General features: G+C 48.8%; 1 protein-coding gene across 2 annotated transcripts; it reads left to right on the top strand.

Annotated features, from left to right (window-relative positions):
- The first annotated feature begins 150 nt into the window (after window positions 1-150).
- On the top strand, window positions 151-15384 carry TNFAIP3 (TNF alpha induced protein 3). Of its 2 annotated transcripts, none has more exons than XM_048226130.2 (9): window positions 151-452; window positions 3755-4064; window positions 7254-7444; window positions 8118-8265; window positions 8424-8594; window positions 9398-9578; window positions 10755-11674; window positions 12328-12524; window positions 13235-15384. In XM_048226130.2, the coding sequence occupies exons 2-9, from the start codon at window positions 3770-3772 to the stop codon at window positions 13517-13519; spliced, it is 2388 nt and encodes a 795-aa protein (XP_048082087.1). In that variant the 5' UTR covers window positions 151-452; window positions 3755-3769; the 3' UTR covers window positions 13520-15384. The 2 variants fall into 2 exon arrangements, with proteins under 2 accessions (XP_048082087.1, XP_026360673.1); XM_026504888.4 differs by having other exon boundaries at window positions 152-452; window positions 12328-12509.
- The last annotated feature ends 236 nt before the right edge of the window (window positions 15385-15620 follow it).

Here is a 15620-nt window from a genome sequence, read left to right as displayed (position 1 = left end):
CGCTCGCCTCCTGCGCCTGCCGCGCCTCCCGCGCCCCCTGCGCCTCCCGCGTCCCCTGCGCCCCCTGGCGGCCGGCGACCCGCGGCTCTCGGCGCCGGGCAGGGCGTCACGTGACTGGAAAGTCCCTGTGTGGAAATCCCCGCTCTCCGCCGGCGGTAAAACAGAAAGGGAAAAAGAGAACTGGCAGTCTGCAGTCTTCGCAGCGGGCCAAGTGCAGCGAGCTCGGAGCCCGTGGGGGCGGAGCGGTGACAGCAGCCGCCGGGAGAAGTGCCGCGGCGGCGGCGGCGGGCGGCAGCTGGCGCGATCCACACCCCCGGCCGGCCCAGCGAGCGAGCGCCGAGCCCCGGCGTCCATGGGGCGCCTCCTCCGCGCGGTCCCGACCCCCGCCTGCGGCGCGCGCCTGCCCTGACCCGGACTTGGGACTTCCGAAGAGGATCGCGCGGCCGGGACAGGTAACCACCGGGTTCGCGGGGCCAGGGCTGCGGGTGCGGAATTGGCAGCGACTCCCGGGCTGGCCTCGTCTACCTGCCATGGGTTTTGCAACGGTCCTGGAGGGGAATTTGTTGGCTGTTCGTGGCCACTGTAGGTTTTGAAATGCTAGGAGTCGAGGTCGCCGCGCCAGATGTTGGGGTGACAGCTCTGGAATCCTCCAGCCAGCTGTTCCTTTTAAATACTGCAAAGAACTTAAGCTGCAGCAGACTGCTGGCGAGTAGCCTCCGGACTCCCAGGTCGGGTGGTCCTTGGTGCTTTGCTCCTTTTCGTGCCTTTTTTATTTTTAAATCGAGCTCTGGATGCTGTTGGCCACGTCGACCTCGCAGAACCAATGTGGCTTCTTCCCAGATTGTGCAGAAGCAGCCCACCGCGGGTGGGATGTCGGGGAGGCCACAAAACCCGGCGGGGGTGGGGGACTCCGCCACCCAGCCAGTCCAGGGACGGTTTGCAGACCCAGGGAGTGTAGTGCAGGGAGGTGGGTGGGGTCGAGGGACGGTGTTGATCTTCAGTCGCAGCACTGGAAGAGGTGTGCATGTTAAAGTAGGTCGTTGGCCTGCTTTTCGGGTGCTCCAGTTTACAGGGATCTGCAGGCCCCTGCCCCAGCCCCTAGCCCACAGTCAGACAGTCTTTGTCAGCCCGGGTCGTCCCACATCCTGCCACCTGGCCTCTCAGGAAAGCAGTGGTATTAAGTAAGGAAGGAGCTCAGCTCTTTTGAGACCGCTTTGTTTTCAGTTCTCCCTGCCTCTGATCTTCTTTCCTTGGAAAGCTGGTGGCTGGTCAAGTGTCTCAGGGCAGCACTTGGGGAGAACCGTTGTCCATTCAACAGTCCTCTGGACCATAGCCCTAGTGCCCCCAGTTATTGAGTACCCAGTTCCATTCTCATTGTCTGAGGTGCTTCTTTGATTTTTACGGTTCTTTGTACAGTTTTCGAAGTTTGGGAGGGAGACTTACCCAAAATTCGATGAGGCATTTGTTGATAAAAAGTCAGTGAGGTAACAAGTGTAAAGGAAATGTTAAGGGTGATAGCGTATGTCTTTTCCTGTAAGGACGTTACAATCACAGGTCAGGGAAATTTATTCTTTAATCTTAGATGCGGAGAAATCCGAGAACTGGGAATTTGGATGGTGGGTTTTGATTCTTTTAAGGAGGCGATTCTGCAGTCAGTGCAAGGCTAAACCTATGAATGAGATGACCCTGGGCTATGTGGTACTGACATTTGCATGTCTTGCTTAGGGCTAAAAGCTCTCACTATTTGAGGTCTTGGCAGAAAAATCTTTAAGTGAGAAGAGAATAATAGAAGGCTTAGAAAAACAAAAAGGCAACACCTAGTTTGTTTCAAATCTTTTTACTTCCCGCCTCTTCTCGTCTGAGAGCAGGCACTACAGCCACAGGGGTGGTGGTGTGGGAATAGCAAGGGGCAGGTGTTAGGAAGACTATCTGGCGTCTAGGCAAAGCTGTCTGCCCTCGATGGTGTGGAACCTGAGCAGGACCTGTCCTTCTGTTGTTTTGACTGCAGACAGGGAATAAGGCCGTCTTGGATTTTTAGCCCCAGCATCAAGCATGACACTCAGCCTTCAGTAGGTGGTCAGGCAGTGCTTTTTGAGTGATGGACAGATGAATGAGTGACATTGAGAGACTTTGGCCATGCCACCAAGTGGAAACGGGTGTAATGTTTTTATCCCCTCATTGTGCTTGTGGTCCTGCTATAATTTTGCCCAGTTCCACCTTCAGGGAATGGCTGACGTCAAAGGAAAGATTACCAACTGACCCAGAGAATTACTCCTCCCAGGCCTCACTGGCAATCAGATTGGGAATCCTGATCCAAAATTATCACCAGAAAGCAACCTTGTGGTCATCTAGTCCACCTTCTCTACTTTGAGTGGACCACAAGAATTTAAACCACTTCATCAATGACTTTAAGAGAGCCTAGACCCACCTAGGAATGGCTTCCCTAAAAATCTAGGTTTCTTGTCTCTCTTACATAGGTTTAAGGTCTTCCTCAACTAAAAGCTTGCCCTGGCAAATAGTAGGACACAGGAGTGAGGTTAACAATCGCCGTGAAACTTCCTAGGGAATATGTTCAGGCTCTGAAACCATCTTGGAAACCAAGATGTGTGGTAAGGGACCCTGCTAAGGCTTGAGTGACAGCTGGCTTTCCACACAGCTCCACACTGCAGGGATCCCATGTTGTGTCAATTCACAACATCCCAGGCTGTTGGCATGGGTTGTAGATGGTGGGTTTTGCCCCCTGCTTCCTTCATTTGTCCTGAGTGTCCCCCTGGCCATCTTTCCTTGCCTGCTTCCAGACTTTCATTTCCTTCCACTGGTGGATTACGCTTGAAGATTGCAGGGTGAAGACGGGGTGGGAAATGCATCTGAGTGTTGGTACCTGGAGCATGGTAACAAATGTGGTTGGCACTTGAGTTGGAATAATGGAACTCTACTGCCTGCTCTTGAAAGTGTAAAATTGATTCTTCTATTATTGTTAAAATTCTATTTCTTATTCTGATGTTGTAAAGTTCAATGGAGAGGTTCCGAAAGACTTATTGTTTGCTCTTAAAATTGCAAAGCATCTTACTGGAGATAGGCTTATTCAGTTTTTAACCTTAAAAATATTATAATACATTTTATAAATGAACTCTTTGTAAGTATTTCTCTTTGGGGCTGAAGAGCAAATTCTGATCAGCGGCTTAGGTGACAACGTAAAATTGCAAGATTTTTCACAAAACATTTACTTTGCCGTATAGGGAGGGAGCGCTTAAAAGAGATAAATCAAGGCTTCACCTGAGAGCAGGGGTTGCTGAGCAGTGGTCTTAGGGGAGGAGCTACAGACTTGTCAGGGCCGCCTTGTGGCCGCCACTGGCATCCAGAGCTCCTGAGATCCAGGGGCTTTGTCAGAGTGGCACGAGAATGGGATGGGAACTTGTTGGTTATGAGGTGCAGTACCTGTTGCTGACAGATAGGCTGGGCTCCCTGACAGACGTTACTGAAAATACGGGTTATTCCCCTCCTCCTCAGCACCCACTCCCCGCCTTCCTTCTCTTGTTTAGACTAATCTTTAAAAGTGATGTAACTTAGAACAGTCCAGTGTGAGTTAATCTTGGGGGCCAGCTAGTATCCTGGGAGGAGAGGTGACTAAGATCTTTTGCCTACAGATGAGGGTAATGACAAGCTCAAACCCCGGGGTTTCCTGCAGGCAGGTATTTAGGAGTGGTCCTCAGAGTCGGGCTAACGGAATGGGTTTTGCTCCCCTCCTGTTCAGGTGTTACAGAGCACGATGGCTGAACAACTCCTTCCCCAGGCTTTGTATCTGAGCAACATGCGGAAAGCTGTGAAGATACGAGAGAGAACTCCAGAAGATATATTTAAGCCTACCAATGGGATCATTCACCATTTTAAATCCATGCACCGATACACACTAGAAATGTTCAGAACTTGCCAGTTTTGTCCACAATTTCGGGAGATCATCCACAAAGCTCTCATCGACAGAAACATCCAGGACTCCCTCGAAAGCCAGAAGAGGCTCAACTGGTGTCGGGAAGTCAGGAAGCTGGTGGCCCTGAAAACGAATGGTAAGAAGCTCTCGTCTAAGGCTTGGCTACCACAGTGCGGGGTCCCCGTTCCTTCATTTCTGATACCGCTGGCCCAAACTCAAGTCTCTTGAGAGCATAGACCCCTTAGAAAAGAATCCTCCATAAAAGGCATGTGATAAAAGCAAGCTTGTTTTTCAACCTTTTTATGAAGGATATTTTGTTAATTGTGCGTATTAGCAGAGCCACTGCAGCTGGAGGGCTGCATTTCTGAACACATGCCTCCCACTGGAGGACTTCGGTATTTAATTTTTGTGGCTGTTTGTGTAATCATTTGTAAAATACCCTTTCCTGGCCAGTAATGGAAACAATAAAAGGCTTTAAGTTCAAAAAGAAAGCATGGTGTGAAAACTAGTATTACTGTCGTTTGCCACTATCATTAGAAAATGCTCGTAATGATGACCTTACGCATCTTGAATTGATGACATTTTATGGCTTAGCCAGTGAGCAGCTGTTGTCTGCCTCTCCCTGACCTAGGTTCTGTTGGCTTTGGTCCCGTGACATGAAGTAGAAAGATACTCGAGATTTGTAGCACAGACTTTAGACCTTTTCTTCATTATTTTTAGGGATTCCTAGTTCTGAATTTCTTGCTATCTGTATCTGCCCAGTGGTCCTTTACCACTAGGAACTGTTTTCTGTTCTAAACTTTATTGTTTTGTTTTTTGATTATTTCCTTTGAGCAAGAGTATGTGTATCATGGCCAAGCACACTGTTTCATGCAGATACATAATCCTTCATTATAATGTCGCTAATTATTACAAGAAGCAAGGAGACTGCCACAATCAATTAAATGCTTACAGTCTAGAAGAGGGCAGGAACCAGGTTCTTATTTAAGTAACAGTCCTTCTTTAAGACCACCTTGATCAAAATAATACATCCAAGCACAGAAATCCTTGTTGACAGTGAGAGGATAAGATTATTAATTAACTTTGTGCGTTAACTGTGGCCATTTTTGAGTTGGGTAGCGTGGAGTGATTGGAGATAGGTATTTTGCGGTGTTCCTGGGGGCGGCGGGGGGAGGGGGGAGGGTTCTTGTGCAGTACTTCAACATCTTGCCTCTACTTTTGAAGCACAGATTCTTAGAAACAAAGGTAGAATGAAAACTGGGGAGAGCTAGTGTTTACATTTTTCTTGGCCTTAAATCAAGTGATGCGTAGAAGTGGGTAATTATGTTAAGTCATCATCAAGGGGTTTATATTCCTGACAGTTTGTGGTTTTAACTCTCTCCCATTTTGTTACAAAAAAGAAACGGAGTGAACTCTGGGAGAGGTGGAAACAGAGAGATTCTGCCAAACTAGAGATGTGGTAGGAAGAGGAAAACCTTATCATTAACAGAATTAACTGACGTTTTAGGTTGAACTTACTCCTTAAGAAAATAATGGATATAAATGGTAAACACTTGTTTTGCAAAGATCTGTCATTAAAGTCAACAAGGATGCATGCTACAAATAAAGCCACAAAAGCAAGTGCATTTTGATAACATTTTCTGGGAAATAGGAATGTGGGAGCTCAGATCCTCTTATTTCCCCACTTTCAAGAAAATTCCTTAAAATTCTGGAAAAGGAAGAAAAGATATTTAGGGGAGGGGGAATAGACAAAGTGACTTTTACTCTCTGGCTTTTATTAAGCACCTTTTTTTTTTTAACCCTTCCCCTCTAGGAGGGTTCTACAAAGTCAGTGGTCTATTTGGGGAGGGGGTGATTCACAAGTTTGCATTTGAGGATATGAGACTGCGGTGAATGAGGAAGGGAGTAGGTGGCATAAAATTGAAACTTCATGTGAAAAATTCCAGCGTCTATTGGCTGCCGCGATTTCACTTGTATAATGAGTAGCCCTATTCCAGCTCACCCTGACCACACCCACTTGGAAAGTCCAGGGTGCCCTTCGCAGTTTAAATGTCTACACACCAGAACAAAAAGTACAATAGCTGTTGCTCAATTGCTAGTCAAATAACTTAGCGCTGGGGAATTCCAGATGTTGCTTAGGGAATTTTGTACTGGTGCATCTCAATAAAGAACTGAAAGTAAGCACAAGAAGAAGAAAAAAAAAGCCTTATCTTTGCTCTAGATTTTGCAAAGGGGAAATTTCAACAGAATGCAATCGTTGCCACACTTCTGCCAAGACAAAAGGCTGAGCGATCTTTTTTCGTTCATTCTTGTGAAGACTGACTTACTTCGTCTTTCCATATGTGTGAGTTGCAGGGATACTAGCTCTGGATATATATGATTGAGGGGTTTTCTTTGTTTTGTTTTTGTTTTTTACAGTTTGACTATACTTAAGATTTGATAGAAAATTTCAAAAAGCGTTGATAACCCTGCTTGTAGAGTAATGTAAGAAATTAGTTGACCCCTTCTTCATAAAATCAGTGGTGTACTTGGCCACGAGATATTAAGGTGTTGACTTTTTTGGTATTAAACATTCCCCGAAATGTTTATTGCGTGGAGGTTGGGAAAAAAGTCAGTGTCCTGAATTGTAGGTTTTAACCTGTGAAAGTAATAAACTAATGGTAAAATTGGACCTGTTTCTCACAATGCTCAAAGGCAGGCTGAGGAGGTAGTGCGGTGTCCTCCATCCCACTTTACAAACCAGGAGAGGAAACTCCCAGGCCCCAGAGGCCTCAGTGGAATGGTCAAGTCATTTACCACTGAGTCATAGCCAGACCGTCCCTGTCTAGTAAACCGAGCCCAGGCAGCTTCCTGGTTTGTGCATATTGCCCTGTGTGTTCTCTCCAGAGCCTCAGAGTGACAGTGAGAGTGCCAGTGTCTTGGGCAAAACATCAAGGAATACTGGAATGCGATGGACTTTAGAGATCATAATCCAATACTCTCATTTCACAAAGAGAAAAAAAAACACTCAGAAGCTGAGGAATTTCCCCCAAGGTCACACCTAAACCAGTTAAGGCAAGTCAGGCTAGAACCAAGGTCCCCTGATAATCAGTCCCTGGCCCCTTTGCTCTCTTAGTGTCAGTCATTAAAAATAAGAGTGAAAAGAATGGTTTTTTCCCTCAAAGCCACCATCAGCTTGTGAAATGTTCTCAGTTGGCCATTGGACTAAGAAAGTAAACCGTTTGCATCTCTCACATGCCCTGTTGGGTCCCCTGTACCAGTGGCAGGGCTGGTGCATTCTATAAACCTATGCTCGGCCTTTGATGTGTGTGGCTTCTGTCCTCAGGTGATGGAAACTGCCTCATGCATGCTGCTTCTCAGTACATGTGGGGTGTTCAGGACACAGACTTGGTCCTGAGGAAGGCGCTCTTCAGCACTCTCAAGGAGACGGATACACGCAACTTCAAATTCCGGTGGCAGCTGGAGTCCCTTAAATCTCAGGAATTTGTGGAAACGGGGCTTTGCTACGACACTCGGGTATGTTAACAAATGTTCCGCCATTAAGTATCTACCGGTAGAGCTCCCTGGTAGGTGAAGGGTCTCTCTGGCCAGGCCCTGCTCTCAAGGAGCATATGATGTACTAGGTCACGTGAACTTGGCTAAGCAAAGCAGAGCCCATGGAAAACACCAGAAAGCTCCTGTGGGGTGAACCTGAGGCTTTTGTCACTGCTGGGAGGTTTCCAGGCAGCAGATTCCCAGCTGTGGATCTCTTCCTTCCATTTAGCAAAAGGGCTTCTGCTCATGGCCTTTCCTGTGGGGCTTTGGTTGCTTTCCAATCTGATTGCCCTTTGCATGCTCTACTGAGCCTGCCAGGCAGACTCAGACGTGGGGCTCACCATTCTCAGTCACGAGCTTGGAATTTTTGTGTACATTTGGATAAGGGGCTCTGGTGTTATGCCTCATCAGGGATTTTTTTGAAAGCAGGTACTGTCCCCATCCTCCCCCGCTTTTAAGTTGGCCTTATAGTGGAAAATAGTAAAGGAAGAAAACCAAAATGGGGAAAAAAGGGTGATCATTTGAACGATGATTTCCAGAAAGGGGAAAAGTAAGCTGAGTTATATAAATGAATAATCGTAAAGCAAAGTCAGACTCAGTTTTTAATGCATAGTACATTCAATCATGATTTTTCCCTTTACCCACTTCTCCTTAGAATTGGACGGATGAGTGGGACAGCCTTGTCAAAATGGCATCAACAGACACACCCGTGGCCCGAGGCGGACTTCAGTATAACTCACTGGAAGAAATACACATATTTGTCCTTTGCAACATCCTCAGAAGGCCCATCATTGTCATTTCAGGTGAGATCCCTGCAGGTTGCTTATTTGTATTCACGTGCTGCTCGGCCGGAATGCTTTAGCTCTCGGGAAAAGACCCCAAGTCACAGACGATAGAAGCTGAAGGGAATTCGATAGAAATCACCCGAGGGCCTTATTTCTCTTGCTCTTTCCCTAAACAGACAAAATGCTGAGAAGTTTGGAATCGGGTTCCAATTTCGCTCCCTTGAAGGTGGGCGGGATTTACCTGCCTCTCCACTGGCCAGCCCAGGAGTGCTACCGATACCCCATCATTCTCGGCTATGACAGCCAGCACTTTGTACCCCTGGTGACTCTGAAGGACAGCGGACCTGGTGAGAACACTGAGCGTGGATTCACGTTTGTAACTGCTGGTAGATACTGGGACGCCCTGTTCGCACTGAACATCGGGCTCTTTGGGGCCCTCTGGCCTCATTTATGTTTTTTAATTATTTTTATGTGAATACAGTGTTCTGTCATTTGCCTGATTATCAACAGTAATGCAATGACAGTAATCCCACTATCTTTGCGTATGGCTTGGAAAGCACTTTGCACAGCTTAGTTGCAAGTGGGAGATGTAGGTATACACGTGACTGCTGCCCTTTGATACATGACGGAGTAAGGCCCACAGAGCCCTGGCGTGGAGCAGCCAAATGTCAGGTAGCTATTACTATGATAGCTTCCTCTGCAAGAGGCAGGGTGCGAAGTGCTTTAGGGACATCATTTCACTTCATTTCATCCTCTCGGCATCCCTGTGGACTGTAAGCCCTGTGAGCCTTGTTTTACGGACGAGACCCTTGAAGCTCAGAGAGGTTCAGTAACCTGCCTGATGTCACAGAGCTTGCTAGTGGCAAAGTCAGGATTCAGACTCAGATCAGTGTGATTCTGAAGTGTGGCAATTTACCCGACGAGATCCACTGCCTCCAGGCTGCCTAATATTCTCTGACCTTCCAGAACAAAGCCTTTTATGTTAGAGTTTGTTTCCCCATCTGAGTTTGACTGTGGCTGGATGATACTTTTCCACCCTTTCATTGTATCCTTTCTGTGTTTTTGAAATGTGATCGTTACATATGCGGCCTCACACATAATCTCATTTAGTAGAATCATGTGTCGCTTATGGTATTTTTTTTTCCCTCAGAAATCCGAGCTGTTCCACTTGTTAACAGAGAGCGAGGAAGATTTGAAGACTTAAAAGTTCACTTTTTGACAGATCCTGAAAATGAGATGAAGGAAAAGCTCTTGAAAGAATACCTGATGGTGATTGAAATCCCTGTCCAGGGCTGGGACCATGGCACCACCCACTTGATCAATGCCGCGAAGTAAGAGTTTATCCTTCGCTCTGTCCTTTGCCATCTTCAGCCGTTTTTACTTCGGCCACATAGGCTGATGCCACCCCAGAGCTCCACCATAACGTTATTTGAAGCCAGTTTCCTCCCATGTGAAACAAATTCAGAGCGGTGTACGTGAGTCAGAGAGGATGACCAGAGGCCATCCTAACTTGGGTTTCCCCTGGGAACGAGGAATTTCTCCGTGGTGACTTCCCTGCAGTCTGGATGCTGACAGTCAGAACTGTGGCTTTTGAGTATATTAAACCAAAGATAGTTTTGTTGTGTTTTGTTTAATTGCCCTAGTCCGAGGCTAGCAAGTGAAAATTCTTGGAAACACAACCTTTTTCTCTTGGCTTATGGGTGAGGACAGACACAGAAGACAACAGACGGGGCTGTAGACTGTGAGTATGTGGCAGCCATAGGGTTTTTGCCACGTGGAAGGTGGAGGAGAGACCCAGAGCGCGTCTTGTGCAGGTATCCAGATCGCAAACACTGGCTTTCTGTCGGAGAGATACATGTTTGTTAGGACTTGAGATACAGCAGAGGGGACCATGGAGGCATAGGAGAATCAGTTTCTCATAGTGGAGGCGAACATGTGACGGAGGCTCAGAAGTCCGTGGACAGCACCTGTGGGCGCGTCGCTGCTCAGTCACTGTGCGGGGCGGCTCATGTGGGTAGAGACCAGGCATGAGTTTAAGATTAATAACAGTGAAATATAGGCAACAAGGTCCTACAGTGATTTGAACTGTAACACAGCCTAGTCCCAAATGAACACCCGACGTAATGTTTTACTAGAAGTTTGATCTCCGAGACGTTAAAAAGTAAAAGTGACTTTTTAAAAGAGGAATAGAGTAATCCACTGTAGAGGCATCCCCAGAATAGCCCTTTCTTTAGAATTATCAGTCATTTGGGGTGGACCAAGTTGATTAAGTAAGACTGTGATTCTTGAAGTAGCGAAATCTTCTTAGCAGTACTAGACTGTGCCGTGTTGGAGGCGCGGACTCTTAGTCATATGACCCTGCATGTCAGTGATGGGTTATCAAGTCATTGCCATAATCCACGTTCTACAGGTTTGCCCTATGAGCTCATGATGTGAAAGCGTGTGTGTGTGTGTGTGTCTGTGTCTGTGTTTGTGCTTAGTCTCATGTTTTTCCTTTTTGTCTTCAGGCTGGATGAAGCCAACTTACCCAAAGAAATAAACCTGGTAGACGATTACTTTGAACTTGTCCAGCACGAGTACAAGAAATGGCAGGAGAACAGCGAGCAGGAGCGGAGAGAGATGCGTGCTCAGAACCCTTTGGAGCCTTCCGTTCCCCAGCTTTCTCTCATGGACGTAAAATGTGAAACACCCAACTGTCCTTTCTTCATGTCCGTGAACACCCAGCCTCTGTGCCACGAGTGCTCAGAGAGGCGGCAAAAGACCCAGAGCAAATCCTCAAAGCTGCACTCCAAGCCAGGCCCCGAGGTGCTCCCCGGCATGGCTCTCGGGGCCTCCCGGGGCGAGGCCTGTGAGCCCGTGGACTGGAGCCCCAAGGAGCCAGCTGGGGGACCTCATTCGGCCCCTCCGACAGCGCCCAGCCTCTTCCTGTTCAGCGAGACCACTGCTATGAAGTGCAGGAGCCCCGGCTGCCCTTTCACGCTGAACGTGCAGCACAACGGATTTTGTGAGCGCTGCCACAACGCCCGGCAGGTTAACGCGGGCCACCCCTCGGACAGCACGAGGCACTTGGACCCTGGTAAGTGCCGAGCCTGCCTGCAGGACGTCACCAGGACGTTTAATGGGATCTGCAGTACTTGCTTCAAAAGGACTACGGCAGAGCCCTCCTCGGACCTCAGCTCCAGCGTCCCTCCTTCCTGTCACCAGAGGTCCAAGTCAGACCCCTCGCAGCTCATCCAGAGTCTCTCCCCACATTCTTGCCGCAGAGCTGGGACCGAGGCTCCCTCTGGCTGCCTCTCTCAGGCCACACGGACTCCAGGGGACAGGACGGGGACGAGCAAGTGCAGAAAAGCCGGCTGCATGTATTTTGGGACTCCAGAAAACAAAGGCTTCTGCACGCTGTGTTTCATCGAGTACAGAGAAAACAAACGTGAGTGACAGGATGGACTCCTAACCCCCGTTTCTAAACTCCTGGGCTAGATGCAGTTTTGCTCCCCAGCTGCAAGAGAGCAGCTCTGGGCAGTGGGGGAGAGAGTGGCTGGCCCAGAGGGATGGTCACGTGGAGGCGAAAGACACAGAAAACCACCTTCCAAAGCCCTACAGCCCCTCGTAGATAGAGTTCATAGAATTTGTCTTCACAAGGTCGTTCAGTGTCTGGCCTTTGTGTGATAGAGTTTAAACAAGACTTCTTTGGACACATAGGTGTAATAGAGAAAAATCCAAAGCTGAAGGGCAGTAGCTGGAGAGGGGGAAGTCTCCGCTGACACTGTGAGAAAACACAGGTGATTTTAGAAATCTCTCGTTTGCAGGGGGACAGACGGGCAGTTAGTGTCTCTGCCTGTTCTGTTCCTATGCCTCGCCAGTGTGGCATGTTCAAAAGCGAGAGGCTTGTAAAGTCAAAGATGTTTCCGTAATGGCATTATTGTTTTTCCTTTGGCTGAATTTAGAAAAGGTTGTGCTCACATACTCACAGTCCTGGCTGCCCTAACCTGTACCCAGAACCTGTCTGTCTGTCCCACGGCGGTGTCTCTCTCTCTGCTTAGAGACCACACGTGGCACTGATGAGCTCCAACTCTCTTTTAGATTTTGTCACTGCCTCCACGAAAGCCAGTCCCACGGCCCCCAGGTTCCAGAACGCTGTCCCCTGCCTGGGGAGGGAATGTGGCACCCTGGGAAGCACCGTGTTTGAAGGATACTGTCAGAAGTGTTTCATCGAAGCTCAGAGTCAGAGATTTCACGAAGCAAAAAGGACCGAAGAGCAACTGGTGAGACACTTTGAGGTACTTGCCCTCCCCTGTTGGGCCAGCCCTCTCGCTGGAGCCAGACAAGCAGACGTTCCCCCGTGCCAAGTTCCGGGGAAGAACCTGAGGGGGTTGGGGGGAGAAGTCACTGTGGTCCCCGGGGTTGGAAGTGCAGCAGCTACTCTTGATGTTCACGGCCTAAGTGTGCTCTAGAATTCATTTAAAAAGTAAAGCAGGTCAGTCATAGAATAAAACCTCTTGGAGTCTCCGAAAAGCCGGATGCTGAGCAGACACTTCTGATTGGTTAGTAGCAGCACAGGCATGAGTGGAAGTAATCCTTTATCCCCAGATGCAGGGGGGAGGCAGCAGCCCGGGCGCCTCCACACAATGGCATGTAAGAAAAGCAAACTTTGGCTGGTGGTTGCCTCCCCTGTTGTTTAGAGAATGTAGGGAATCTGTCTCGAGAAGGGCAGCTTATTATTCATGCAAGCGGAGGTGAGCTGGGCCAGTGTTCGCAGGCTCCTATGTGGTCGCCCTCAGCCTCCGGGGGCCAGGCCTGCTGTCGTGGGACTGGGGGGAAGTGTCTTTGGCCAGCTCCCGGTCACAGCACGGGGAGCTCTGGTTCCCTGGGTCAGGCAGCTGCTCTCCACCCCGCAGAGTTCTTGGGACCACCCGTGCTGTCAGACGAGGTTGCCTGGTGCTCTCTCTGAGCAGTGGGGCCAACAGTGTTCTCTGCTCTTTCCACTCAGAGATCCAGCCAGCGCAGAGACGCGCCTCGGAGCACGGCGAGCGCCTCGAGGCCCAAGTGCGCCCGGGCCTCCTGCAAGAACATCCTGGCCTGCCGCAGCGAGGAGCTCTGCATGGAGTGCCAGCACCTGGGTCCGCGAGTGGGGCCGGGGGCCCACCGGGGCGAGCCGGTTCCTGAGGAGCCCCCCAAACAGCGCTGCCGCGCCCCCGCCTGCGATCACTTCGGCAACGCCAAGTGCAGCGGCTACTGCAACGAGTGCTTCCAGTTCAAGCAGCTGTACGGCTGACGGATGCGGCGGGCCGGCCGGGCCACGGGGGACCGCGAGCCTTAGCCGGCGTGGTGCTGGCCCCTAAATACTGCGATGCCCAGCGGGGAGCTGCGGGCGGCCTCGAGCAGGGGAGCGGAGAGAAGCTCGCGGCGCCGTCGCGGCCGGCCTCCCGCGGGGGCCTTGGAGGAGAGCGAGGCCAGGGACTGGCGGCCCATGGTGTGTCCGCTCCAGCCCGGTCCCCATCGGGGCTGCTGCTGCTCCTCGCCGCCTGCCACGCGGAGGGCCGGGAACTTCATGGACGTGGCTTGTGTGCCAGGACAGCTTTGTGGTCTCGGGAGAGAAGGGAGAAGACGCCCCCAGCCGTCCCCCCGCGCGCCCGCTCGGCCGCGGGTTCAGAAGCTCAGGGAGAACGGCCGGCTGGAGCCGGAGTGTCAGCGGGGAACGGCCTTTCCCTGCCGCCTCGTCCCTGTCCCACGGACGCGGCGGACACGAAGCCACCCGCAGACTGTGGTTCTGAGGCTGCTGAGGCCAAATCAGTTCACACTGAAAAGCAAACCAGCTGCTCTTTACAGTATGCACCTTGGAAAAAATCTGAATATTCTAGTGGGAAGATGTGTGACCATTTGGGTGTCACTGTCTTCACTCCTGGAGAAGTTAGCCAGAACTGAGGCGTGCATAAAAATGTGTACATATATAATGTACCCTTATATTATGTATGAGGGATTTTTTTTTATTATGTTGAAACACGGCCCTAGAGATGTAAGTAGGAAGACTGAATAATAACCTATTTTCTGGTTGTTGTTGGGGCGCCATCTGTATACAGCTAGCATGAATTCAACCAGCTGCCTTGTTAGAGTGAACTCCCTATTGTGTCTATGTAATTCACTTTATTTATTTTATTTCAAATTTCAAGGTTATTTAAATGAAGACGTTTCTTCTGCTCTGGGTAAAGTGCTTGCTGTAGTGTTGAAATAACATATTCCTATTAAGTCCTCTTTCAGGAGAGCACTGAGTACCTTGGGGATTTGGTCTCTCTGATGTGATGTGGTTGTCTTCCCTAAGAAAGAAGGAATTGCATCAAAGGGATATTCATTAAAAGCTCATGCTTCTTAATGAAACTTGGGTCAGAGCCCCTTGCTAGCCAAACGAAAAAACAAAAACCAAAACTGCTCTCCACAGTAGACAGATGCCTTGAATATCCTACCTCCTTAGAGATAAGATTGGGAAGGAATGGGGATGAGATTGGAGAAGGTCACCAGGAAGATGTGACCTTTAATGATGGTTCTATTTGCTGTTAACGCTGTGTCCTGGGGTGCTGGCAGTGACCTCACAACCAGTGGCACCTTAGTGCTGGGACAGCAAAACCCTGTGACCATGAGCATAAGGAAATTTCTTTCTGTCCTTGGCCTGCAGATTCTCTATTTGCTTTGTGTTGCTGTCATACTTTTTCTAGAAAAAAAGGGGGGAAAACATTGTCCCCAGAGGTAAAGGCTGCCTTTTTTTTTTTTTTTTTGGTCTGTAACTTATATTAGCAATCTATAACTCTACACAGCCTTTACTTGTGTTGCCTGACATGTTTGCCACCTCGCGTGCCATTAAGTCTGTTTCCTGGACATCTTAATAATTTTTTTCTAAAGATCTCAAATAAACTTCAGTGTTCATCCAGTTCTTCTAAAGTCGATATTTTAATATTTTGTGTGTCTCAATATTTTCATTCTTAATGTGAAAAAATGGAATTATTTATACTTATTATAGAAAGCATTTGAAATTTGCACATTTAGTTGTCCTTAATAGAGAGCTGTTTACTCTGTTGGATTCCTTCAAGTTTTCCTAAATATGTGTAACTTTTCACAAAACTCAATATTAAAAAATAAATTATTTAAGAACAGATTTTGATGTTTTCTGTTTACAAATGGTGAGAGAAAGAGACCCAAATATTAAGGCCATGTTTCCCAAACAGCCTCATTTTGAGGTACACTTGGACAGTGGACACGCGTCCCACCCCCGTGTTGTAAGAGAACTTGGTGAACGTTATGAGGGCAGGGCATTGTTCAACCGCGGGGACACCAAGGCCCAGACAGGAGTGGGAAGGGTCCACCTGTCCCATTCCCAGGAGACA

The sequence above is a fragment of the Ursus arctos genome, unplaced genomic scaffold (assembly GCF_023065955.2).
Source record: "Ursus arctos isolate Adak ecotype North America unplaced genomic scaffold, UrsArc2.0 scaffold_13, whole genome shotgun sequence".
In the NCBI taxonomy this organism is placed as follows: Eukaryota; Metazoa; Chordata; class Mammalia; order Carnivora; family Ursidae; genus Ursus; species Ursus arctos.
The sequence above is the reverse complement of the archived record's forward strand: the minus strand, read 5'-3'. Positions and strand labels throughout refer to the sequence as shown.

What these genes read in the sequence shown, in the direction of transcription:
- TNFAIP3 (XM_048226130.2), top strand. Translation starts at nt 3,770, where the DNA reads ATGGCTGAACAACTCCTTCCCCAGGCTTTGTATCTGAGCAACATGCGG. An exon ending in GGCTTTGCTACGACACTCGG is followed by an intron (nt 7,445 to 8,117) that starts GTATGTTAACAA and finishes ACTTCTCCTTAG; the next exon opens with AATTGGACGGATGAGTGGGA. An exon ending in TCTGAAGGACAGCGGACCTG is followed by an intron (nt 8,595 to 9,397) that starts GTGAGAACACTG and finishes TTTTTCCCTCAG; the next exon opens with AAATCCGAGCTGTTCCACTT.